The sequence below is a fragment of the Juglans microcarpa x Juglans regia genome, chromosome 8S (assembly GCF_004785595.1).
Source record: "Juglans microcarpa x Juglans regia isolate MS1-56 chromosome 8S, Jm3101_v1.0, whole genome shotgun sequence".
Lineage (NCBI taxonomy): Eukaryota > Viridiplantae > Streptophyta > Magnoliopsida > Fagales > Juglandaceae > Juglans > Juglans microcarpa x Juglans regia.
In genome coordinates this window covers 17423382-17448578 of record NC_054609.1, presented here as the reverse complement: position 1 = coordinate 17448578, position 25197 = coordinate 17423382, and the positions used below count along the sequence as shown (strand labels likewise).

At 34.7% G+C, this 25197-nt stretch overlaps 1 protein-coding gene and 1 pseudogene across 1 annotated transcript; one reads left to right on the top strand and one right to left on the bottom strand.

The window, feature by feature from the left end:
- Positions 1-3612: 3612 nt before the first annotated feature.
- Positions 3613-6956, bottom strand: LOC121244285 (annotated as a pseudogene).
- A 7005-nt stretch (positions 6957-13961) lies between these two features.
- LOC121244724 (bifunctional D-cysteine desulfhydrase/1-aminocyclopropane-1-carboxylate deaminase, mitochondrial) lies at positions 13962-19898 on the top strand. The gene is made up of 10 exons (XM_041142916.1): positions 13962-14258; positions 14359-14424; positions 14553-14747; positions 15026-15136; positions 16296-16387; positions 17034-17126; positions 18086-18143; positions 18226-18339; positions 19222-19319; positions 19602-19898. The coding sequence occupies exons 1-10, from the start codon at positions 13983-13985 to the stop codon at positions 19804-19806; spliced, it is 1308 nt and encodes a 435-aa protein (XP_040998850.1). The 5' UTR covers positions 13962-13982; the 3' UTR covers positions 19807-19898.
- Positions 19899-25197: the final 5299 nt, after the last annotated feature.

Genomic DNA, 25197 nt, shown 5'->3' with positions numbered 1-25197 from the left:
TTCTTGTCTTTAGGCTTGGTTTGAATAGTAAAACTATCTCAACTCATTTTATTTAATAATTACAATTTTTCAAACTCTAAACAAAATATAATAAATAATTCAATTTTTCAAATTTCAAAACGAAGAGATCCCACAAAAATAAACTCACATGACTTCACGTGGTACATTAGATTTATTTTATAATAAAACTAGTTTTACAATCTAACATACTACATCAATTTAGTTTATGAGTAAATTTTTGTATAATTTCTTTGTGATTAGAATATTTTTCTTTTTGTTTTATCTTATTATTTTGTATTGATTAGAATGAGGATTTTGTCAAGGTCTTTGCCCCTTCTTTTATATATTCATATTTATTATCAATGCAATGTTGTTTAGAGGGAGGGGGGGGACCTTTTCTTCTATGATAACATTAAAAATTGCCAACAAATGATGCCCTAATTAAAAATAAATTTTTACTCTCTAGTTAACCAATTAGATATGGGCGGTGCTACTCTCACAGCTGGGAGCTCCTGTTGGGGCTCCTGCTAGTTGTTTTCTATTTTTTTTTAATGTATTTTTTAACACTTTTAAATATTTTTAAAAAATAAAAAAATTATAATATTATTAAAAAATATTTACTTAATCATTAAGTAAAAATAATAAAAATATCTTAACAGTAACTTTCAGTGAAAAAAATGAGTAAGAAGACTAGCATTTTCCATTGGATAAATGAAAGTTAGAGAGCGGAACCGAAGGCCTAATGAAAAAGCGAAGCCCATTGGGTTTGAAGGGTTGTAGAGAAAGGAATATTGAAAGCAAAGTCAATAGAAGATATCCAAAAAAATAAATTGTCACGTACCTTAGAAGTCATATTTAGCTCGTATCAAATTTTGATACTTTCCAAATATGCAACATTGATTATTAAAAAGAAAAACAAAATAATCAAACATAAATAATTACAAAACAAGAACATAAGCTAAAATGAAAACCAAAAAACTCACCCGATGGGTTTGGCATGGGGTTCATCCTTGACAGTATTCAAAATAGTTTTGTTATTCATCGTATTCACACACTAAACATTATATTTATTTATAATTTATTTTATTTTATTATTCATAAATTAATTGAGTTCTTCTACTCATTATCTATACACCATATATTTGATAAGAGAACAAAATTAAAAAATTATGTATGATGTGTAGTGTCAAAATAATAAATAAAATCTTTCGTATTTAAGATAGGTTGTAAAGTTACTATCACCCTCCAAAAGTTTATTGGTTGGCCACCACCTAACTTGCAATGGAGAGATTGTGAGCATTACCTTGCAAAGGTAGTAGCGGCCAACCCTTTTGGAATGGGGGATGGGGGATTGTTGGGGTAAATAAATCATATATGTACCATGTCCAAGACGCATGAGGCCCCAATCTACTAATCTATTATAAAGCAATTGTCAAAAAGTAAGGAGGAAAAAAAAAAAAGGAAAAAGACAAGACAAGGCAAAAGTTAAGAGAGGAAGGCAAGTTAGATATGCGGAGAGAGATCATGAAGTGACTTAAAATTGACATTTCTCACCATCTCAAAAGGCCTTAATAAAGAGGGCTCCGGGACAACTTCAAAGGAGGGAGTTCATCTTCAACCTTGAAGGCGGGATGCTTTTTTTTAAAAATTAATTAATTAATTATTTATTTATCTTCAACCTGGCAAGATAGATCCCGTTCTTTTTATCTTCTCTAAATCTAAACTAAACGGGTCTTTGACTTTCATTGTATAGAGAGATGTGAGAGGTTATGAGAGACTGTAAAATATTCTCATTATAGTAGATTTGTCTTTCAAACAATTTGTTAACGTAGGTCCTGTACATATTAATGTAAATCCATATTTCATTCTTTATTTACATTTTTTTGTACTTTTTTACTATTTATTGTTATGAATGTATATACAGGTATCGTACCGGCTCCTAAACTGTCATCATGGGATTCAAACCGCATACTCGGGGCCCTAGTCACATTCGTGGGTTGTGAATGAGTCATTTTCTCTTGTGTGAATTTATGCATTAACAAGATACATCTCTTCCAACCCTTCCAAAGGTTGGCCCAAAGGAGCATCCCTTCATCGCATATTTCACCTCTTCCTTAGTGACCATTTTTGTGCCTTTTTATAATTATTATTGTTTGTTTTTACTTTTTTTTTTTTTTAAAGGTCGATTAGCTTTGGAGACCTGTTAACTTTGAAGATGTTTGGCATTATACTTTGGGCACATGAAATTAGTAATATCATTTAACCACATAGAAAAAAAATAAAAAAACTACAAGCAAGTATATCAAAAATTTCTATGAGAATAAATGCTTTGTTGGAACTTATTGATAGGCAATTATTGTATAATTATATATATTAGGTGGGAGCAACGTGCAAAGCACGTTTGCCTAATTTTATAAAATAGTTATTTGTAAAAAATAATATATACTTTATAAAAATGATTGATTTCACTTAATAATTTAAGGCATAGTTGAGAAAATAAAAACATTAGTTCAAAATATCATTCAATCCAATACATATTTATAACATCCATAATTTTAGCAAAGCTTCCTGCATTAAGTTTAATAAAAGTCCAATAAAAACGGTAGTTTAAAATATGTGTCGTTTGGTGTTTGTACTATGATTCATCATTTTGTGTTATTCTGTACTGGATCAATAGAGACGACGTTGAAATTCTTGTGCTGCTGTTGGTTGAGTCGGTCAGGGTCAACATAAAGTTGAATCATCCATTATTTTTGTGAAGCTTGTGTTGTAATTTTTTTTTTATATATAACAAATGTTTCTGTAAAATAATACAAATTTTGTAATGCAATGTTTATTATGAAATTAGTATTCACGATGTAAATAAAAGCCAATTTGAATATAAAAGTCATTTACTTATTGATAATGTAATAAGTGTGTGAAAAATTTTAAGATAGACTTTTTTACTCACATCAATAAAGCAATAGAAAATAAGAAAACATACCTCACTAGTATGATTTATAAGCTCAACTTCTGAACAGCCGAATGCTTCTTTTACAACTTCACCAAACATAACAGTAGACAGTCTTCCTATACCAACGTCGAGTTCGATATATGCTCGAGAACTATAAATTAGATTGAAATATAATTTTAAGTTTGAGTCAATAAATACTACACATTAAATCTATTACATAAATTATAAAAATAAAATAAAAATTGAAAGATATATAATGTGATTGAGAAATGCTTTGGTTTTTGCAATGGTAACAAAGGAAGCTATCATTATAATCATACCCAGTTTCTTTTTTACAGCTAATACATGACATGTAAAAGGCACAAGTCAATCACCATTATTTTTGCCTTTATCCAAAATTTTGTTTTATACATTATATTAGAAACACATTTTTAAATGAAGCGATAGTATAAATATTTTAATTTGTTAGTAAGAATAGGATTTTACCTCCATTGGTTACAAACTTTTTATCAACTTAGCGATATCAGAATTCTTGATTATTTCTTGAATACCAACAAAAGATAGAGGTGCATATGGGTATTGCAAGGATTTTGCAATTATACTTTCAAGTAATGAATCAATAATCAAACAAATACCTAATTTCCATGAGAAGATCAGAGTCATAAAAAGCAGAGATCAGAGTAAAGAAGTGAGGAATGAAACAAAGAAGTGAGGAATGAAACAAAAATTGAACACCTCGAGACATTGAAAGAAAAGTAAACAAGTAATGTGATGTGTGCAATTAGAGAAAGATGAACAATGAACCAAACCTGCATATTAAATGCTACCATTTGAGCCCCATGCGTCCAACCAATTAATGGGTTGTATTGGAGGAGTTAAACCGAGTACCCTTGGGGTACACTCTCAGAAATTTCTCTGGGTAAATCTAAATATGCAGGGGAATTGCTAGCATCAATTTATAAAAACTTGGTAGAAACAACAAAAAGAAAGTATGAGAGAATTGTTTTGACAGCTTATCCTAGAAATTTGTTTAGTACCTAACAACATCCGTTCCATGAGATGAAACAGCCTTTTCAAGTGCTCGTTCACTCAAACTAAGGCGACTAACTTTGTTCAGTTCAACTTATAACGCCTCCTTTAGACCACCCTTTGGTTTTCCAGCGTTAATAACAATTAGACACTTGTATGAACATGGACCTGGTGGACGTGACTCATGATCAGAGTCATCATGATCCTCATCATCCTGATTGTGTTGACTTGAATCACTATCAATCTGCAATTGAATTGAGCAAGATTTATATAACTAAAAACCTAATAGGCAGGAATGAAGTTCCTATGTGGTGAATTTTCTATCTCAGCACACCATATCATCATCTTGTTCATCAGAATCCTTTCCCTTGAGTGACTTCTCCATCTTTTCCTTGCTACTCTTAGCTTGAAGAAACTCCTTTGGAGGTTTGGTTGAGATAATAAACCGATACTTCAATTCTTCTGGTGAAGGGATCTCTTTTAAACATTCAGATCTCTTTTAAGGTAGAACAGAAAAACAAAGATCCATGAAAAGGAATAATAAATGCAGTTCCCTTAAATTTCCAATAACTAAAGTTTACTAATTGATTCTCTTCTGCACATTAAGGTAACCACAGCCCATTTCCAAAAAACATAGAAGATTCCCATTAATGCACATGGGCTCCTGAGTCCACTTGATCCCCTTTCAATGAAAATAAGGCAGTCACCTTCATTTGAACGTTGACAAGTTACCCCTTTTTGAATCTTTGATCACAAGAAAAAGTATCCCTACATCTACTTTCAAGGCTTCCCCCAAGTTGAAATGCCGGGGATTATAACCTTCAACCACCATTAAGGCTTTAAAAGATTTAAGGCAATCACCTTCCATTTGAACGTTGACAAGTTACCCATTTCTGAATCCTTTAATCGTAAGAAAAGTCCCTACCTCTACTTTCAAGGCTTCCCCGCTGAGGGATTATAATCTTCAACCACCACAGAGGCTTTAAAAGACTGCCTGGACTTTAATTGGCTTAGACTGCTGAAAGAGCAAGCCATGAAAATTGAAATTGGAAAAAACCATGTCAAATTGAATCTCCAATGATAATGGACATCCAAAGATACAAAAAGAACGTTAAATTTTCAAACACACCAATGACAGAGCAACTGTGGGAGAATTACAGTGACTTTAAGGAAACTCTTGAACTGCAAGAGAGATAATCAACTCCCACAATCTAATATATTCAGAGTTAGATGTGATTTTCATACCATCCATGATAAACATGAACACCATCTTTTGCATCATTATTCGGCCAAAGATCAATCTCTACTACTCTTACACCTCTCTTCAGTGCCTTCATAATTGGAAGAACACTGCAGTCACTATTGAGTTGGTTACCAGTCAGATATGAATTATGACCAGTATGGATGAAATAATTAGACACTGGAGCTGTCATATCCTGGTGAATCTGAAACGAAAATGAATATATATTTAGTGTCGAACAGCAATGGACTAGATGATAAATTGAACTTGCTCTTTTTTATGGTTGTTTGTTACTTGGAAACATTCAAGTAACAAAATGCCATCAAAAAGTAATTCTTTCCTCTCCATGGATTTTCCCAATAAACCAAACAAAGCAACGATTGCATCAAAATAATCCAGATTTCGGAGAAAGCACAGGAAAAGAAGAAAAGCCCACCTGAGAGCATTGGGAAAGAAGCTTTCCACAAGCGGCTTTGGAACTCGATTTGGTCAGTGCAGCTTTTTTGTAGGACGCTTCTTCGAACGTAGTGCAGTGCTGGCCGCCTTTGATTTATCAGCATCCACGACAGCTCCACCTAAATCCACCACCAACCCCAGAACAAAAAATAAAACCACCTAAATGGACAACTCAAACAAAAATCCAGATTTCAAACACACTCAAGAGCACATGCAAAAGCTAAAGCTTTGAAATTATTTTACCCAAAGAGTCAGAGTTTGAGAAACAATAATGAGAAAGAAAAATACAAGTGATAAAGATATTGTTGAAGCTGAGAATTCATACAAGCCGAAAAGCATCAATCAAGTTGAATCCACTGCCAATGCTTGCAATAGCAAAATGCGGCCAAATGGGTTCGGAGGGCACCTTTTCAAGAACCTCTTCTACAGCAATCTGTCATTTCCAACATAAAATTAAAAAATGCCAGGTAAATTAAAATCAAAAGAGCAATTTCCAAAATCTTCTAGTATCAAATTAGTCACAAATTAAGCTGGCACAAAAGAAAATTTACTTATTCCTAGTTGAATCACTTGTAGCTTCATGTAAATAATCTCAAACCAAATTTCCAATTCAATCACTTTCAGCTTATTTTTTCCTAATATCGCCCATTTGAAGCAGATAATTTCAAAGACTCTGTTTTTATAAAACAATTTTAGTTTACAAGTAAATGAATTTCAAAATCCATGAATATTAAATTTCCTATCAATAAGGAGGCAAAGGAAGGTTTAGGAAAAAGGTTTAAAGAGAGTGGTAGAAATGAAGAATGATGACTTTACTCGGAGAGAGGGTTGAGAGAGAGAGAGCAGAAGTGAGCTGGGGCGAGAGAATAGGATGCAATTGCAGAGGTGGTTCCAGGATTTGCTAGTGCACGCCGCCGATGCGAAGGAAAAGGCCATTAGCCTGGAGAGAATGTTGTGGTGAAGGTCGTCGTTGATCGGGGTGAGCATCGTAAACGGCTTTTTGGGTTCGCTGTTGGTCTTTGGCGATGACAATGGCTTCCCCTCCGTTGCTTAGTCGCTTTGCTTGCTTCGTGCAAATTGCTATGAGTTTTTCCCCCAACAAGATGCATACATAGAGCAAAACTCAAAAATACACTGGACCCAGAAATCTCACACACCCATATGCACCTAGACAATCGTAAAGGATAAAGAGGGTACCTTGGATCGTTTGGCAGTGGTGGGAGGAGGGGAGGAGAGGGCACATTTGGAAGAGGAGGAGCTGCGTCTGGTTTCAACCATGGTGTTGAAACCAAATTCCTTTTTGTCCCTCTGATTCTTCACTTTTAGAACACAAATCCTCTCTCTCTCATTGTCGACTCTCCCTCCCTCCCGAGTTCTCTCTTCAATGACATGAAAAAAAAAAATCGCAGATACGATTCACGAAGACGAAGAGAAAAAGAGAAGATGAAGAGACAAAGAAGGAAAGGAGTTTGGTTTTGGAGAGTTGTTTGTGTCCGTTTGTCCCTCCCTCCCGAGTTCTCTCTTCAATGACATGAAAAAAAAAAAATCGCAGATACGATTTTAAGAGAAGATGAAGAGACAAAGAAGGAAAGGAGTTCGGTTTTGGAGAGTTGTTTGTGTCCGTTTGTATTCCGTAATTATGCAGGAAAATGTCCACAAACGGGGGCTTAACTGAGACTTAACGGAAAATAAGGAAACTAACGGTAAAATTAAAAAAAAAAAAAATTATTGTTTACAGCTAGATAGACACTTATTATAATAAAATAGATATATATATATATATATAAAATATATAATAACAAGAGTAAGCATCAATTAATTAAAATGGCAAGTTTCCTCTCAACTCTAGAGGGCTTTAGTGAGGTGGAAGAGTATCCTTCACTTTGATGGAAGGTTTGTTTGCCAAAGACAAGCGGTAGATGTCAAGTATCAGATTTCTGAGCCAGAGTTTATATAAGAAGAAATTTAGTAAGATTGAGGGCAAGATGGGAGAAATTTTAGCAAACGTACGGAATAAACTATCACTGACAGAGGAAGAAAATGATGAAGTGGTAATCACAAGGAAGGATATCAAAAACACCGTGGAAAGAGGTAAATTCTATCTACTGGGCAAAGTTAAAGCAGATAAAAAAAAAATCAGCAATGAGGCTTTTAAGAATACCATGTCCAAGGTCTATAAATTCTATGTTGGAACTAAAATAATTGAGAGGGAAAGAACCTTTGTATCTTTGAATTTCAATCAGAAGTTGAATTAAGTAGGATTTGGGAGGGCCAGGATGTTTGATATGAACTTGATCTGTTCTAAAAGATTTGAAGGGTTTCAATCCACTACTGAATTACTTTTTACTCATACTAATATGTGGGTTCAATTACACAACCTACATTTGGGATGCATGAACAAGGAAGTAGGCACCAGTCTTGGATCTACTATTGGTACAGTCCTACAGGTGGATGCTGATTACAATGAAGATTGCTGGGGAAATGGCTAAGGGTTCTAATTGAAGTAGACTTGATGAAACCATTGGCTAGATGAAAAGTAATGAAACTGCTAGGTCAAAGAAGGTTTGTGCAATTTAAATATGAAAGGTTACCTAGGTTCTATTTTAATTATGGGGTCATTTTGATGAAACTATTGGCTAGATGAAAAGTAATGAAACTGCTATAGGTCAAAGAAGGTTTGTGCAATTTAAATATGAAAGGTTACCTAGGTTCTGTTTTAATTATGGGGTCATTATGCATGCCTCAAATGGCTATGCTGGTAAGACTAATCATTTAGATTCATCTAGAGAAACAAGTACCACTCAGTATGGATCATGGCTGAGAGCCACTAGCTCAGGTCCAAGTCCAACAATTTTAGGAACCAATTCCGACTATGGGAGCAGTTCAGGAAAATAGATGATAGACATACCCAAGTATGGGTCTGAAAGGTAGCAAAATCTGGGAAAGATCATTATTAAAGATACAGAAGATATTGAGAAAGCAGGAGGATAGTTGAGGAGGAAGAACCTACCAAATTTATATTTGCAGGACAGTAAAACAGGAATATATGGGATGAGTGACCTACCTTTGTTAACTATGGAAATACAAACCAATACTGTTTCAGATTCAACATCAACTTTCTTAACTAAAACAAATGAAGTCGGGCAAGAGCCAACACAAGCTCAACTGAATGATAGTGTATCACGGCAAGCATCAAAGGCAAGTGTTAATAAATGGAAGAGAAGGGCAATGGGACAAGTCACTGTAAATATGATGTCTGCCATTCCTTATGCTACTCAAAAAAGGAAGACCGAGGAAGAAAATATTCTCTTCGATTTAGAGAATAACCAAGATGCTGAAGGCAAAAAATAGGTCAAGGCATCTGAAGTGAATATATTGGCGGAGATTATTAATCAGTCCGTCTTGGAGAAATGAGGCTTCTAAGTTGGAACTGCCAAGGGCTTGGCAACCTTCGGACAATTAGAGACCTTAGTCATTTGGTTAAGGTCCACAAGCCTAGTATCTTGTTCCTTATCAAGATTAAGATACAAATGCATCAGATTGAAGCAATTAGAAATAGTTTGGGTTTTAAATGCTTATTTTTAGTGGAAGGAGCAAATAAAAGTGGAGGTTGGCTGTGTTATGGGATGATGAGATCAGACTCAGAATTCACACTTACTCACACTGACACATCAATGCATGGATTGATCACAAGGATTTATCATGGATGTTAACATGCTTATTTGGTGACCCTGAAACAGAAAAGAGACATAAAAGCTGAAGTCTTTTGAGACATTTGAAACTACAAAATCCCAAGAGGTGGCTTTGTATAGGAGATTTCAATGAAATCCTATATCAAAGTGAGAAATATGGTGGAGTTAGAAGTGATTAAAAGCAAATGAAAATGTTCAAAAATGTGCTAATAGATTGTAAGCTCAATGATTTGGGGTTAAAAAAGGTAACTATACATGGGCTAACAACAGATCAGATCACTCTTTCACAAAAGAAAGATTAGACAGAGTTATAGCAACTTCTGAATGGTGTGCATAATTTGGGGGTGGCGAGGTTCAAGTGTTGGCATCATCCATATTTGATTTAATCTCCTTAAACATGCAGAATGAGATGATAAAGAGATACAATTATGTGAGCAGATACGAGGATAGGTGGTCAACTTTCTCTAATTGTGAAGAAATAATTTCTAAGGCATGGCAGCAAGATGGGACTGATACAGATAGATTAGGAACAATAAAGCAGAAATTGGAAGGTTACATGAGGGAATTGAAGAAGTGGAGCTACAAAAAGGAATATGATTCAAAATGGAGATTAACACAGAAAATTCAAAGACTACAGGAACTGTAGCAGTAAAAAACAAAAAATACAGTGCACCAAGCAAAACAATTGCAACGGAAAATTGAAATATTCTTGAAAGGGACCATTTGACATGGAGGCAAAGGGCAAAAGTTATATGGCAACAGCAAGGGGATCGAAACACTAGATATTATCATTTATGTGCAAGCTAGAAAAAGAAAAGGAATACAATTAAGCATATTACAGATGAGAATGGAATATATCTTTCAGATCCTAGAATAATAGGGAAGGCCTTCACTAATTACTATAGAGTTTTGTTTACAACCTCTCAGCCTTGCAATATAGAGGCTTTTCTCAATGCAACTCCTAAAAAAGTTATTTAGTCCATAAATGAAGAGCTGCTTTTACCTTTTAGCAAATAAGAGATCAAGAATACAGTCTTTCAAATGGGTCCACATAAAGCATTTGGTCCATATGGGTATGGGGCCTGCTTTTATCAAAAGTATTAGTCAATCGTGGGAGAAGATGTATGTCAAGCAATTCTATCTTTTTTAAACTCTAAACAAGATATGGCAACCATCAACTTCACATACCTAGTGATGATTCCAAAGCACTCTAATCCACAAAACATTACAGAGTATATACCTATAAGCCTTTGTAATGTTTTGTACAAAATCATCACAAAAGTACTGGCTAATAGATTGAAGCAGATTCTTACATCATTAATCTCACAAAATCAGTATGCCTTTGTCCCAGGGAGACTTATTTCTGATAACATTTTAACTGCATATGAAACACTTCACACAATGAGAACAAAGATGCATGGACAAAAAGGATACATGACATTAAAATTGGATATGAGTAAGGCATATGATATGATAGAGTGGAGTTTTCTATAAAAAAAATAAAATAAAATAAAAACCATGTCAAAAATGGGGTTTGATGCAAGGTGGACTGATTTGATTCAAAAGTGTATAAACTCCTCTTCATTCTTAGTTTTGCTTAATGAGGTTCCTCAAGAAGAGTTCAAACCTTCAAGAGGATTAAGACAAGGATGCCCTCTATCTGCTTTTCTATTTATAATATGTGTTGAAGCCTTAACTACAAAGCTTCATGAGACAGAAATGAATGGCACAATTTTAGGGTTCCATTTGCAAGAGGAAAAGAAAGAATGAATCATGTGTTCTTTGCAGATGATAGTTTGTTATTTTGTCAAGCAAATATGTAGGAGTGGAAGGGATTAAACCAAATTTTCTATGAATATGAGCAGGCATCTGAACAAAAACTCAACAGGGAGAAGATAGTTTTGTTTTTTAGCACAAATACCAAGCAACCAGTAAGGAATTACATAAACAGATTGTTGGATTAAGAGATTCATCCAACTTGGAGAAATACTTGTGATTGCCATCCCTAATAGGCAGGTCTAAGGTAAGAGAATTTTAAGGCATACTCAAAAGAGTTAGCAAAAGAATAGGAAATTGGAAAACAAAATTCATCTCACAAACTGGAAAGGAAATCCTGCTCAAAGCTGTCATTTAAGTCATTCCAACATATAGCATGAATGTGTTTCTATTAACAAAGCTTCAATGTAATGAGCTCAACTCTTTGATGTCTAATTTCTGGTGGAGTTTTCAAGATAATGCTGCTAAAATATATTGAAAAAATTGAGACAATTTATGTTTCATCAAGATAAAGGGTGAGCTTGGTTTTAGAGACTTAGTAAGCTTCAACTTAGCCCTCTTGGCTAAACAAGTATGGAGGATGCTCACAAATGAAACATCACTTGCAGCCAAAATTCTAAAAGCCATTTACTATCCTCACACTTCTATTTTACAGGCTAAAGAAGGTCAAGATCTTCCTTTGCATGGGAGAGTATATATTCAACAATTAATATTGTCAAGGAAGGAACTATATGGTGAGTTGGGGATGGAAAGAATATCAAGGTGTGGCAAGAAAAATGGATCCAAAGGGAAGGATCATGCACAGTTCAATCACTAAGGAAAATTCTATCAGAAGAAGCAGTGGTAGCTGACTTAATTGATCAACAATGAGGGTGGTGGAACATCCAGCTTTTAAAAGAAATATTCAATAAAGGTGAGGTACTGGAAATCTTACAAATACCTGTATCACAAACTGGTTCTTTAGATAGAATGGTTTGGAAAGGCATATCAAATGGCTGCTTCTCAGTAAGGAATGCCTACCACCTGCAAAAACATAAACAAGGAAGCAAACAAGGGGAATCCTCAAACACAGGTGACAAAAGAGAAATGTGGAAGAATATATGGAACATGAAGACCACTAATGTTGTCAAAGTATCCATATAGCTTGCATGTAAGGATGCTCTACCTACCAAACATAATTTATACAAAAAGGAAATCACCACAAATCCTTTATGTCGCATTTGCCACAATTCACAAGAAACACCAGGACATATACATGGTCAAGCCCCTCTACGCAAGATGTTTGGTTGTTGGGAAATAGAAAAATGCAAAAAGCTTCGATAACAGATGAGGATTTTGGGAATATTTTTATGCAAGTTTTTAATAGAATTGGTCTAGAAGAGATAAGTTTGTTTGTAGAGACATCAAGGTCAATATGGATAAAAAGAAACAAGTGGATATTTGAAGACAACTTCTTATCTCCATCAGTTTTGTTTAACAAATCTATATAAGCATATAAAGAGTTTTATCTAGCCCAAAGATAGACGAGAAACATAAGCATGATACAAAACCAGCAAGAGCATACAATGGCAACCTCCACCATCAGATTGACTAAAAATGAATTGGGATGTTGCTACCAGGAATGCAAAGCAAAAGATAGGTGTTGGAGTGGTTTTAAGGGACAAAGAGGGGGTAGTTTTGGCTACACTAATGCAACCAGTAACATTTTGTCTACAACCTATTCTTGTGCTAGGGGATTAGTTATAGTAGCATTTTGGTGTAAAGCAATGAGATTGCAAAATGTAGTTTTTGAAGGGGACTCGAGGCAAGTTGTGAATGCAATAAAGAATAAAAAAGAACAACATGGTATCCTAAGTTGCTTGGTGAAGGATGCAAAATCCATCTTGGCTGATACAAAGTGGGAGATCAAACACACACCAGGAGGGAGGCAAATAAGGTGGCACATCAATTGGCTCAACAAGCAGCTTCACTATGTACTGGATTCATAGACTTAGATCATATAATACCATGTATCTTGTCTCTTGTAATGGCTAAATGCCGATAACAGTTTGATGAAACGAAGTTTGAATGGTTTAAAAAAAAAAAATTAATCGAAAAGGCATCTACCTCCCACTTTGCTCGAATTAAGGGAGGTTTGATACAAAAATTCTTTTGACTCATCTCATCTAATAATTATAATTTTTTTAAATTTTTACATAAAATATAATAAACAATTCAAAATTTTCAAATCCTATAATAATAATATTAAAAAATAATATTCTAACAATATTTTATTCAATTTTTAACTTTCATCCCAATTCATCTCATCTCAATTCACTATTCAAATCCCTCATAAATCTGAGACTCTTGAAAAACCAATTTTTTAATGTGTACTCTACTTTTTTCTTTAAGTGAAGTACATGAACTTGCACACTTTAGATACAATCCTAAAGTATGTAAGTTCTATTCCATTTGAAAAAAAAAAAAAAATCTACCATCAAAAATTTTATTTTTTAATGTAGATCTTTGATTTATCTAATTTTTTAAAAAGAATTATACGAAATTTATATATTTTAAGATTATAGATATTATTTCTATGATGCTGATGACGATGATGGATTTGTCATGTCACATATTGGATTTTCTCAATGTAGAATTCAGAATCATATAAGACTTTGGTATCGTTTGGATTTAAAGATGAGTTGTAAATAGTAGTGATATAGATTATGAATAGTAATGAGATTTATGAGTTAAAGTTGATGAATAATAATAAATAATAATGAAATGAGTTGAGATGGATTGAGATAAATTACGAATATAAACCGAACCTTTGTCCATACAAGAGAATTCAAAAGAAATGAGAGTGAATCAAATGTTGTGCAACCGTTGGACAGTCCGCCCGCTCAGTCATCCGCTCTTCACCATTCCTCCCATCAACAAATCCTTCTGTCCCATACGCCCCGCCAACCTCTCTCACTCTCCGATAATGGGCGCCAGCTCCAAAACCGTCGTCGGTGACGCACCGCTGACGCAGCCATCGGGCTTCGACTTCCTCACCAGGAAACCCTACGTCCCTCCTCACTGGGCCTCCCATCTCAATCCCATCCCCTCTCACGTCTTCTCACTCGGTCATGTGAGCCAAGCTATTTAAACCGAGAACAGTGTTTTTCTTTCTTCTTTTAGCTATATTTTGCTTGAACTAATGGCAGTTTGTTTGTTCTTATTCTTCTCAGCTTCCGACTCCAATCCACAAATGGAACCTCCCCAATTTGCCCAACAACACCGAGGTCTGGTTGAAGGTAATCTCTTTATATACCCCTAGGTTCATCGCGATCTTGATGAATTGTTTTGAAGTTCAACATATTGCTTCGATTTCTTCTTCACTCTCCTGGTTTTCACTGACGGAAGAAAATTTGCAATTCTATAGCGTGATGACCTTTCCGGCATGCAACTGAGCGGGAACAAAGTCAGAAAATTGGAGTTCTTGATGGCCGATGCCGTGGCGCAGGGTGCTGACTGTGTTATAACCATCGGAGGCATCCAAAGCAACCACTGCCGTGCAACTGCCGTGGCTGCCAAGTATCTGAATCTTGACTGCTATCTTATACTAAGAACATCTAAGGTCATTTTTTTTTCCTTAAAATTTCCAAACACTTTCTAGAAATATATACCATGTATGTATGTGTGTGTATATATATATATATATATATATATATATATATATATATATGCGTGTGTGTGGTTTATGATTATATACGTAGCATCTGCGTGTGTGTGTATATATATATATATATATATATATATTTGTGTGTGTGTGAGGGAAGGAAGGAGGGAGGGAGGTTTGCTTCTCTTCTTGAATAAGATGTGTGACACCCTTTCTGTTAATTGTCTTTTTATCAGGTCCTTGTGGACCAAGATCCTGGACTGACTGGCAATCTCCTGGTCGAGCGTTTAGTTGGAGCTAACGTCAATCTTATTTCGAAAGAAGAATATGCAAAAATTGGAAGCGTGGTTTGTCTTCCTCTTTTGGTCCTTGTTCTAAGATTTGAATTCTTAATTGCATACTTGATGTGATCACATTATTATTACTGCATGTATCATAGGATAGTTTTTTTATGCGTTCTAAATCCGCCGTTACTGCTCTTAACATCTGTTGAATTCTACCTGAAATGTGCTCGTTTAAGTGATGTTTTTGTTTGACTTATTTCAAAAACAACTTAAGCAATATATATAGTCGACATGGAGTGTTTTGTTTGAAACAACAAGAAGGAGAGAAAAAAATTTTGTGACTCTTGGGGAAATTACCACATACAGACATATTGGATATTTGGACAACACGAAAAATGCTGGTTGACTTCATATTATGAAGTCAGTTTAGGGGTATATGGATATGCATCTGGTATATCCCATCTTTTAGTGTAATGTATGACTAAAAGTAAATTAATTTCCTTGAGTTTGGTATGGATATGCATCCCGCTATACTGATGATGCAGGAAAAAATAGGGATCCTATACCTACACTCAAAATAAGAGCAAATTCCTTTTTCTTTGATTTTGGTACATTTTTTGTATTGTACGTCATTTATCTGAGTCCAGATTCTTCATGCTAAGGGTCACTGATTTATTTATTTTGATAAGTAAGAAGCAATTGTATTGATAAAGATAAGCATAGGCCAAGTACACCGGAGGTATGTATATGAGTACACCAAATTAAGAAAACGGTCACTGATTTAATTACATCCATAACATTGCTCTTACCCTGTAGAGAAGTTAAATAGTCTACTTCAACTGATTTTCCTTTTTGCAGTTCTACTTTTGTTATTTTTCCTTTACTTGTCCAGGCCTTTTACACTGAATAATCCGGGCTGTTTATATATTATAAAGCTCTAGTGGCTAGATAAGCATATTAGCAATATCTATGTTGTTTTCTTTTGTTATTCTATACCCATTCATCCTACTATTCACCATTGGTGTGGCTCTGTGTCTGAACTAATGGAGTGAATTACCTCGATCTATAGCTGAGATAATGCATTTTTCATCGATTGATGATGGACTCATCTGAGCTACATGTGACAGGCTATGCTAATGTTGTTTACCAACATTCATTCCCTGATAGTATTCCATTGAAAATATTTTGTTAGTAATGTTCTTTGTTATGGATTTGATCTCAGACTCTTACTAATATCTTGAAAGAGAAGTTGCTAAACGAAGGGAGAAGACCATATGTTATTCCCGTAGGTGGATCAAACTCCCTAGGGACTTGGTGAGATTTGGGTTGCTGATGTCTATGCTATTTTTGCCATTTTCATTCTGCTCTTCGGGAGAAATAATGTTATAAACTGAAAAATATAGTTGATTTCCTTGTTATTTAGATTTTGTGAGCTGTTAGCTGTCACAATCCCCTTGGTTCAGATGACTTTTCAGTCACATTTTCTGTGGATCTAGTGATCTAGTTTGTCGTCTCCTTTTCTTTTCTTTTTGTCTTTCTTTTCCTTTTTTTTTTTTTTTTTTTTTTTGCTCTTTCCCCTTTTTTGTTTTCTGTGGTAGAGTTTTGAGGCACCACAGAATGAAGGTCGGTTTAGTTACCTTCGATTGACCCTTGGGTGTTCTACTGCTGAACACTTTTCTGAACTTGGTTTACATACCTTTGTATTTCTTTTAATCAATCACTCTGAAAATTTGAAAAATTATTTGGGGCTAATTGCCAAGTTTTCTTATCCATCTCTCTCTTGCTTTCTTCCTTTTTTGTTTGGTATGTGCTTGCACAATTTCCTCCAAATTCAAAGTTTTAATCAGCTTCTTTCTCAACAAGTTCATCATTCTTTCCGAACTTCCCTAGATTTCTCGGTTAAATGCTATTATAATTGCTGTCTGCCACTAACTTTTACATGTGATATTATTCTGTTCAGGGGCTATATTGAAGCGATTCGGGAGATTGAGCAGCAGCTTCAGACTGGGACTGGTGATATAAAATTTGATGATATAGTTGTAGCATGTGGCAGGTACTTCATCTATTAGGCCTTGTTTGTTTTCGCAAATGAGATGAGATGAGTTGGGATAAAAGTTGAAAATTGAATAAAATATTGTTAGAATATATATATGGAATTTGGGAAAGTTGTAATGATTAGATTAGATGAGATGTATTGTGAAAACAAACGAGGCAGTATTTGCTGCTACCAGTGAGTTTTTTCTTTTAGCTTCCATTTTACCTAGGGCAATACCGACATAGCACAGGATTCAATTCCAAGATTAGGGGCTGCCTATGATCATAATAAGTAGGCTAAAGGCTTTCAATTTGGGATTTATGATTAAGAAGGCTAATTGAAAATTTATGGATGGGAAAAGGACTAGACAATATTATGCTTGGAAGAGTTGAATGGATTCAATACAAAGAGGAGTGAGGTTGCAGGATTTTTTTGAAAATTGCCTGTGTTGCATGGGCTAAAATTGGGATCTGGGTGTAGTTTCCTCCAGACGTGCCTAAAGTCTCTTTTGATGATCCCTTTTGAAGCCATTAATTTGGTTAAGCAATTGGAGTCAAGTAAGAAATTCATGCGATACTTATACTAGTAACCGTCCCCAAATATGGAGAGATGTCACTCTACCACCAAATGAGCTCACTTGTGACTGCTCCCCATAGTAGGTTGAGGCCAACCTCCCGGATTGGAAGATACTAGCCCAGATAATTTGTTTAAGCTTTTGAAGGCTAGATATTTGACTTTAGGAATATTATCAAGAAACACAAAAGTATAGTTTGGGTCTCATTGTACATTGAGAATAGGGAAGGCTCTATGTATAACCTGGGTTTGTATCAATTATTTCCTTTTTCTGAAAGGCTTTTTTTTAGTGCAAAATAAAATCACCTTACTTGCAGTTTATTGAGGGAAGATGATAGGGGCATGATACAAAATTATGATGCAGAAAAAATGAGGTTGATGATTATACTAATATATTGTTGCAGTGGGGGTACTATTGCTGGTCTGTCTCTGGGATCATCACTGAGTACATTGGACGCAAAGGTTTGTCCTTCATAATGTTTGTAGTTTCTTATCTGCTGTTCATGGCATATCAATTAATTTCATATCTATTTTTCACTTGTAGGTTCATGCATTCTCCGTTTGTGACGACCCTGATTACTTTTACGACTTTGTTCAAGGCCTACTTGATGGACTTGGAGCAGACGTTGACTCACATAATATTGTTAACGTTCAAAATGTGAGTGCCTAGCCATCATTTACATGCTCCATTACGTGTTCACTTTGTTGAATGCATAAATTGCATGCATGATGGACCTTTTAAAAAAATGCGTATGCATCATGGAAAATCTTCCTTGGTAATGTATTACTAGTAACATGACTGAGCTTGCTATAGTTTGCCTGCTCTAATTTGGAAGTTCATATATCCAATCTATTCAAAGGGCAGCCTGCAAATGAATTTTATCTGGTTCAACATAGCAACATAGCATGCGTGTTTCAGAGAACCGAACCGGGGGGGTGGGGGGGGGGGGGGGGGGTGACAGAGACAGGTGTTACAAGGCTGCAATCATTTTAGTTTGCCTGGTGTTTCTAGCTTTAAATAAATAAAATGAAATTAAAGCTTTTTTTTGTTTAATGTTGTAGTCGAACATAGAAAGAGAATACTACTTGTTATTCATTGATGTTCAACAGCAAATACATACTACATACAAATGACAATTATACCCTCATAAGTTACATTAATTACAATCATGTCCTCTAACAAATGTAATGAGGGTGGGTGGTTGAGTGAGGGTATGTGGGACACACATATGCCTACACTTTCAGGTATGTTCTTGCATTCTTACCTCTGCAGTTTATATTAAGCCTCGTACAAATCTCTTCTTTCTAGTTAATATGGAAATTAACACTGAAATGGTGTATTCTTTTTCTTTTTTCCTATTGACAAGTTACACGCACACATTGGATTCGGAAATCACAACATGTCTTCCATGGTTTTTTATTGGACCCACATGTGCAGGCACACACATGATTGAGAGAATTTTATCTACTTCCTTAATCAGGCTGAGGATGCCATTCAATTGATTATAAAAGAAGTAATCGGATTCTTATCTTCCTTCAGGCCAAAGGTCTGGGCTATGCAATTAACACCTCTGAGGAGCTTAAATTCGTTAGGGAAGTTGCTGCAGCCACTGGTGTTGTCCTTGATCCAGTGTATAGGTATGAGTAATATGTTTTGCAATTGATCATATCTAGATAAAGATAAGGTTCATGTCTTGCAGTGAACCTTTTGGTGTAAGGTTACATGTGTGACCCAAAAGATAAGATGGGAAATTTTGACAACAAACGCAAATTTACTGCCACAATTTGACAAACATATCTCGACTGTTTCAGTTCTGAATGAAACAAGATTATTGTTGTTATCATTGATATTTCCATCGTGAGTAAGCATAGGTGGTTTAGACCATATTTTCCCTTTTTTTGATTGTGCATTCTTTTTAGTGGGAAAGCTGCTTATGGGATGATGAAAGACATGGCTGAGAATCCAAAGAAGTGGGAAGGGAGAAAGATCCTCTTCATACATACAGGTGGACTCCTGGGTTTGTTTGACAAAGTTGAGCAGATGGCCACATCGTTGGGTAATTGGCGTCGAATGGATCTCGATGAAGACATTCCTCGCAAAGATGGTATTGGAAAAATGTTTTAAGGTAAAACAAACATTGAAGTGATTGTGTAGCACTTTTGTGTTGAAAATACTCCTAATGAGTTGCGAATTCTTCGCTACAAAGGGTTCTGATAGTCTCAAAAGTGTTAAATCTTTTTTCAACTTAACAAAATTTGGAATCAGAAGTTTGACTTCATTTAAGAAAAATTGTATTCATCATCTCCACACACGACATTTCTATTTATTTATTTTTACCAAATATGTGATATATAGATGGTGAGTAGAAAATAAGTTCAAGAATAATAAAATCAAAAAAACATTTTAAAAAAGTTTTAAAAAATAAAAAAAGTATGTTGCATGGTGTATAAGGATGATGAATAGATCTCGCCCACTACACTTGAAGGATTTTAAGCTTCTTCGGCCTTATATTCCACATGCAGATTAATACTCTTGGACCTTGATTGTGCAAATTAATACCGCTTTATTCACTCATTTTTTTAACTTTTTAAGCTCCCCAATATTAGGTCTTCCATTGAAGCTAATATCTCTAAGCTAATATCTCTGAATGTTTCGATTTTCAAATTTGTTAAGAGCATTCTCATCAAGTTTCCTAAATTTTAGCTAAAAAGGACATTCCTTATAATTTTATCTTAAATTTTACTCATCTTCAAAAATTTTCTACATCTCATATCCTATTTTTTCTCTATTCTATTAAAATAATATTCTTCTATTCTTTCTTTATTACTTTTTTTTCTTACTTCCATTTTCATTTTTAACCATCAACTCTTTTGTCTTATTCTCTTCTTTTCAAATATCACATTTTATAAATAATTATACGATTTTTTTTCCCGGATATAGCATTATTTTTCAATCCAATATCAGTATTAAAAATAATAATTTTTTTAATATATACATTTTTCAACACGATGGTATTTTTTAATATGATTTTGTCCGTATATACTTGAGTAATATTTGATTTGCATTTTTCTAACAGTAACACTTTTTTTTATTTTCATATGACGGTAATATTTTTTTCAGTTTCTCTAACGGTAATACTTATCCGCGTATTGATGATAAATTTTTTTACAAAATAGTACAATGGTAACATTTTGAATTCCTACCTCCAACAATAACACACTTTGTCATTTTTCCAACAGTAACTTTTTTTTTCTTTTCTCTAACGGTAACATTTTCTGTCTTATATGTAACGATAACTTTTTCCTCTATAAATATGTCTTCTGCTTGCATTCACTTTCTCAAAAATCCAAGTCTCATCTCCAACTTCCTTCATCAAATGACTCGTTCTTTTTTTTGCAAATTGTTTACATAATTGTCATATGATAATGAGTTGGATGTTGTTCTTAAGCCGAGGTCGATGGAGAGTCATCAAGACATCGTGGCAATCGCCAAAGTCGTAAGTTTATTCGGCGTGATCATATTCAAGGGCACGAGCGCATTTTTCGTGACTATTTCGCAGAAAATCCAGTATATCTATCTAATCTCAAATGAGATTTCAGATGAGTCATCCCCTATTTCTCTGTATTCTAAATGAGGTAGAGGCTTACGAGCTCTGCTTCGTCCAGAGAAGAGATAATGTCGGAAGACTCGGTCTATCTTCTATGCAAAAGATAACCGCAATATTTATGATGCTGGCGTATGTAGTTACTAGAGATTTTATGGATGAATACATATGTATTGGAGAAAGCACCGCAATGGAGAGCCTTAAAAAATTCTACAAGACAATCGTAACTGTTTTTTCAAATGAATATTTGCAGTCTCTAAATGCCAATGATATTGCTCGATTGCTTGCGGTTGGTGAACAACGGGGGTTTCTAGGGATGCTGGGAAGCATTGATTGCATGTATTGGAAGTGAAAAAATTATCCCGCTGCCTGGAAAAGTATGTACTCTGGCCATATTCGTGAACTAACTATTATTTTAGAAATAGTTGTTTCATATAATATTTGGATATGACATGCATTTTTTGATATACCCGGTTTACACAATGATATTAATGTCATAGATATTTTATTTTCACAGAATTTGTCCAAGGGCGTGCTCCTCCAATCAATTGCAACGACTACACTATGGGATACTACCTTGTCGATGGTATTTATCCCAAGTAGTCGACGTTTGTAAAGACAATTTCATCACCCTAAGAGAATAAGAAGAAAAACTTTACCGCATCATAAGAATCTGTAAGAAAAGATGTCGAGCGTACCTTCAGAGTACTTCAACAACAATTTGCAATTATTCATGGATCTTCCCGATTTCTCAAAGTCAATAAGCTAACAAATATTATGAAATCATGTATTATTCTACTTAACATGATCATTGAGGATGAGCGTGATGATAGTTAGGGTCCAAACATGGAGTACGATTAAGTTGATGATATTCAAGAATTGTTGCGCAATCCAACAACGAATTTATTAACTTCATTCAGTGCCATTATGAAATTAGAGACGGCTCGATACATCATCAATTACAAGCAGATTTAATTGAACATCAATAATAAATTTATTCCCAACAATAGAAGAGAAGGTTCTGGGATTCTGTATCTTCTCATAAGTAGCGACCATGTATTTCTGTTTCCACAATTTCCATTCCAAAAAACATGTTTTCTTCAAAAACATGCTGATTGTTATTATAATATTTTCATTATCTGTAATAGCTTAAAGATTTGTAATGTCGAACTATAATCAAACAACATCTATCAATGTTAGACAACTCAACGACCACCTTTTTTTATCTTCTCAATAAATACTTGCTAACATGCAAATGATAAAATACAATGAACGTGCCAAAATCCTTAAAAAAAAAAAAAATCTTAATATCAATCTCAACAGTCAAGCAAGTTATACTAATATCCCAAGCATAAAATACAAATGCCCGAATATTGAATAAAAAAATAAGTTACAAAAAAAATCTAGCCTCAATTTTCTGATGCATTGCATCTCTCCAATATCTCATTTTGAAGTTGCTGAAAATATACCCGCTAAACTCCAGGCAACATACTCAAATCAAGCAACATTATGCATTCATCTCTCTCCCACCAGCCACTTTCCAGTTCTCCGCCTCCAACATCAATCTCTCGTCCTGTTGTCTACATTTTTTTCCCTCCATTTCTCGATCATATGCCATCTTTTCGGCCTTGAGTTGAAAAAATTCTCTCCTAAGCACGTGACTTCTCTAGAAGAGTACACTTACACTTGCTCAGCTCTACAAGGTCATCTGATGCCTACCTTGGACCTTACATTTTCCTTTCTCAGCTTTTCTTCCCATTGGCCTATCCAATTTGATGACATTATTATTCACTACATTCTCAATATCTGTACTATCACCTAAATCTATAAGTGAATCAGGTGCAACTGCTAAGGTACGTGAATATGTCGGGGACATCGTCGACCTTCACTTTATCATCACATCTTTTGTACAACGCTGAATCCATTTCGGTTGGTCCTTCACAGTTGCCAACAATGCTCGAGCTGAAATGGCGTTTTCTCAAGTGATTAGTACATAATTTTCGCTTTGTCAAACTTTCAATTCAAGCATAAAATCAAATAATTAACCACCCATTAAAGATAAGAAAACATAACACATAAATATAATAATTAAGTGCTAGAAATAATATAAAACTAAATACTTATACATTGTCTTGTTCAGTCACGCCACTTTGATTCAACCCTTCAACTTGGGCGAATTTAGCACAAAAATTATTGGTCACCTTTTGAATGGCAGACCACCAATGCATTAAAGACTCAGCACTCCCCTCATTTGTACTTTCTTTATACCCATTGAAGTGTTGACTATTTTTTTTCTAAAGTTGGGTGTGTTTTTGGTCCGTTAGCTAGATGGCAGCAACGCTAATATTCAACCATGCAGAAAAAAGTAACTTGTCTTTTTCGGGAATGAAGTTTGCACTCCTAGCTGATTTTCTTTGAGATAAAAGCTCTACTTAGGGTGAGGGTGGAGAGTCATCCAAGGTACAAGAGATTGTTCACCTTGACCACCATAAATATGGTCAATTTCAGATTCATGACTTAGAAGACTGGTGAAGAACATATTTTCATGCTTTTGTGAATCCATTTCTAAAAGATTGTAGACACAAAAGAATAGGTACACATGTTAGACAATTATGACCACATGGTAACTCAAGAAGTCCTATGGTACCTTATGAGCACATTTGGCACCCTCTCTCGCATGGCTGCAACAACCGCTTGCCACTATTTATTGATCATTCAGATTACCATGCCATGGAGGTGTGTGCCAAGCGTGCCAAATGTCCCCATAAGAATTTCTCATCATTATAGCTGAGGATGTAGAGAACTCAAATCCATCTCTAATAAGTTTCCAAAATAGAAAATAAGAGTATTCTCATTCGCTTTCCTAACAGTTGTGTTTTAAATGTGGCTCAGAATTATTTACAAAATTTACATCATGTGTAAGGCAGGAGCTCAACTAAGATAATGGCTGCAAAACCAAAAAACTCCGATTGCCTTTTGTGAAAATGATCACAAAAAGGTTGGTGGCCATCCGGATTCAGATTAAACTGCCACTTTCAATTGAGTCCCATTAAAAACACTTGTGAAATTACCCCCTCCCATGGAGTCACTTGAACCATCATCACAACTTTATACAATTCTAAATCAATACCAAATAGCGTATGAATGCATACAAAGGTATTGGGTACAATCAATATAACAACAGCTTCTTTAATCCAAACTAGGTAATTAAAACCATGATTAAGTCCATAGTAACAATAGAAGAGATACCACCAAATACAATTGTGAGATATTCAATAATAATTAATAATGATAAGTAATGAGATCATAAACAAACTAATGCACAAAAGCATGTGTTAATAAGTCCATGCCAAGTAAACAAGTAACCAACAGCTCACAAGTAATAGATAAGTATGACAAGTCTTGCCAAAAAAAATAATAATAATAACAGTAAACATAATAAAATGTCAACTTAAAACGTATATATCTATATAGTTTGCTTGTTCTCATGAGAATGTTATTCAAATAAGATATATAAACCCCATCATTCAAATGACTAAACTTGCTATCCAAAGATGTATTCAAGCAAACAACTATAAAATTGCTCACTGCAAAATTTCATGCCAAGCAAACACTAAGAAATGCTTATGGCAATGTACTCATGAAGTCCCCCTGTGTTTTAAATTTCATTCAACAAGGCCAACACTAAGCAATTTATCTAAATTGCTGACAACAGGTCATATCTAACCCAACACTCCTCAAACATCGCGTCAAGTTAATGTCTTAGACCAACAAATTATATAAATATGGAATTCCTCAAAACCACCTGTTGAATTTCAAAATGGCAAATACAATGAATAGCCAACAACACCAAAATCAGAAACTAGATTTCAAAATGCCAAGCACAGATCATAACCAACAACATCATCAAC

Excerpts from the sequence above, each read along its gene's own strand:
- LOC121244724 (XM_041142916.1), top strand. The coding sequence starts at position 13,983 with ATGAGAGTGAATCAAATGTTGTGCAACCGTTGGACAGTCCGCCCGCTC. Across the intron at positions 18,340-19,221 it reads ATATTGTTAACGTTCAAAAT|GCCAAAGGTCTGGGCTATGC; the intron begins GTGAGTGCCTAG and ends ATCTTCCTTCAG. Across the intron at positions 19,320-19,601 it reads GTCCTTGATCCAGTGTATAG|TGGGAAAGCTGCTTATGGGA; the intron begins GTATGAGTAATA and ends CATTCTTTTTAG.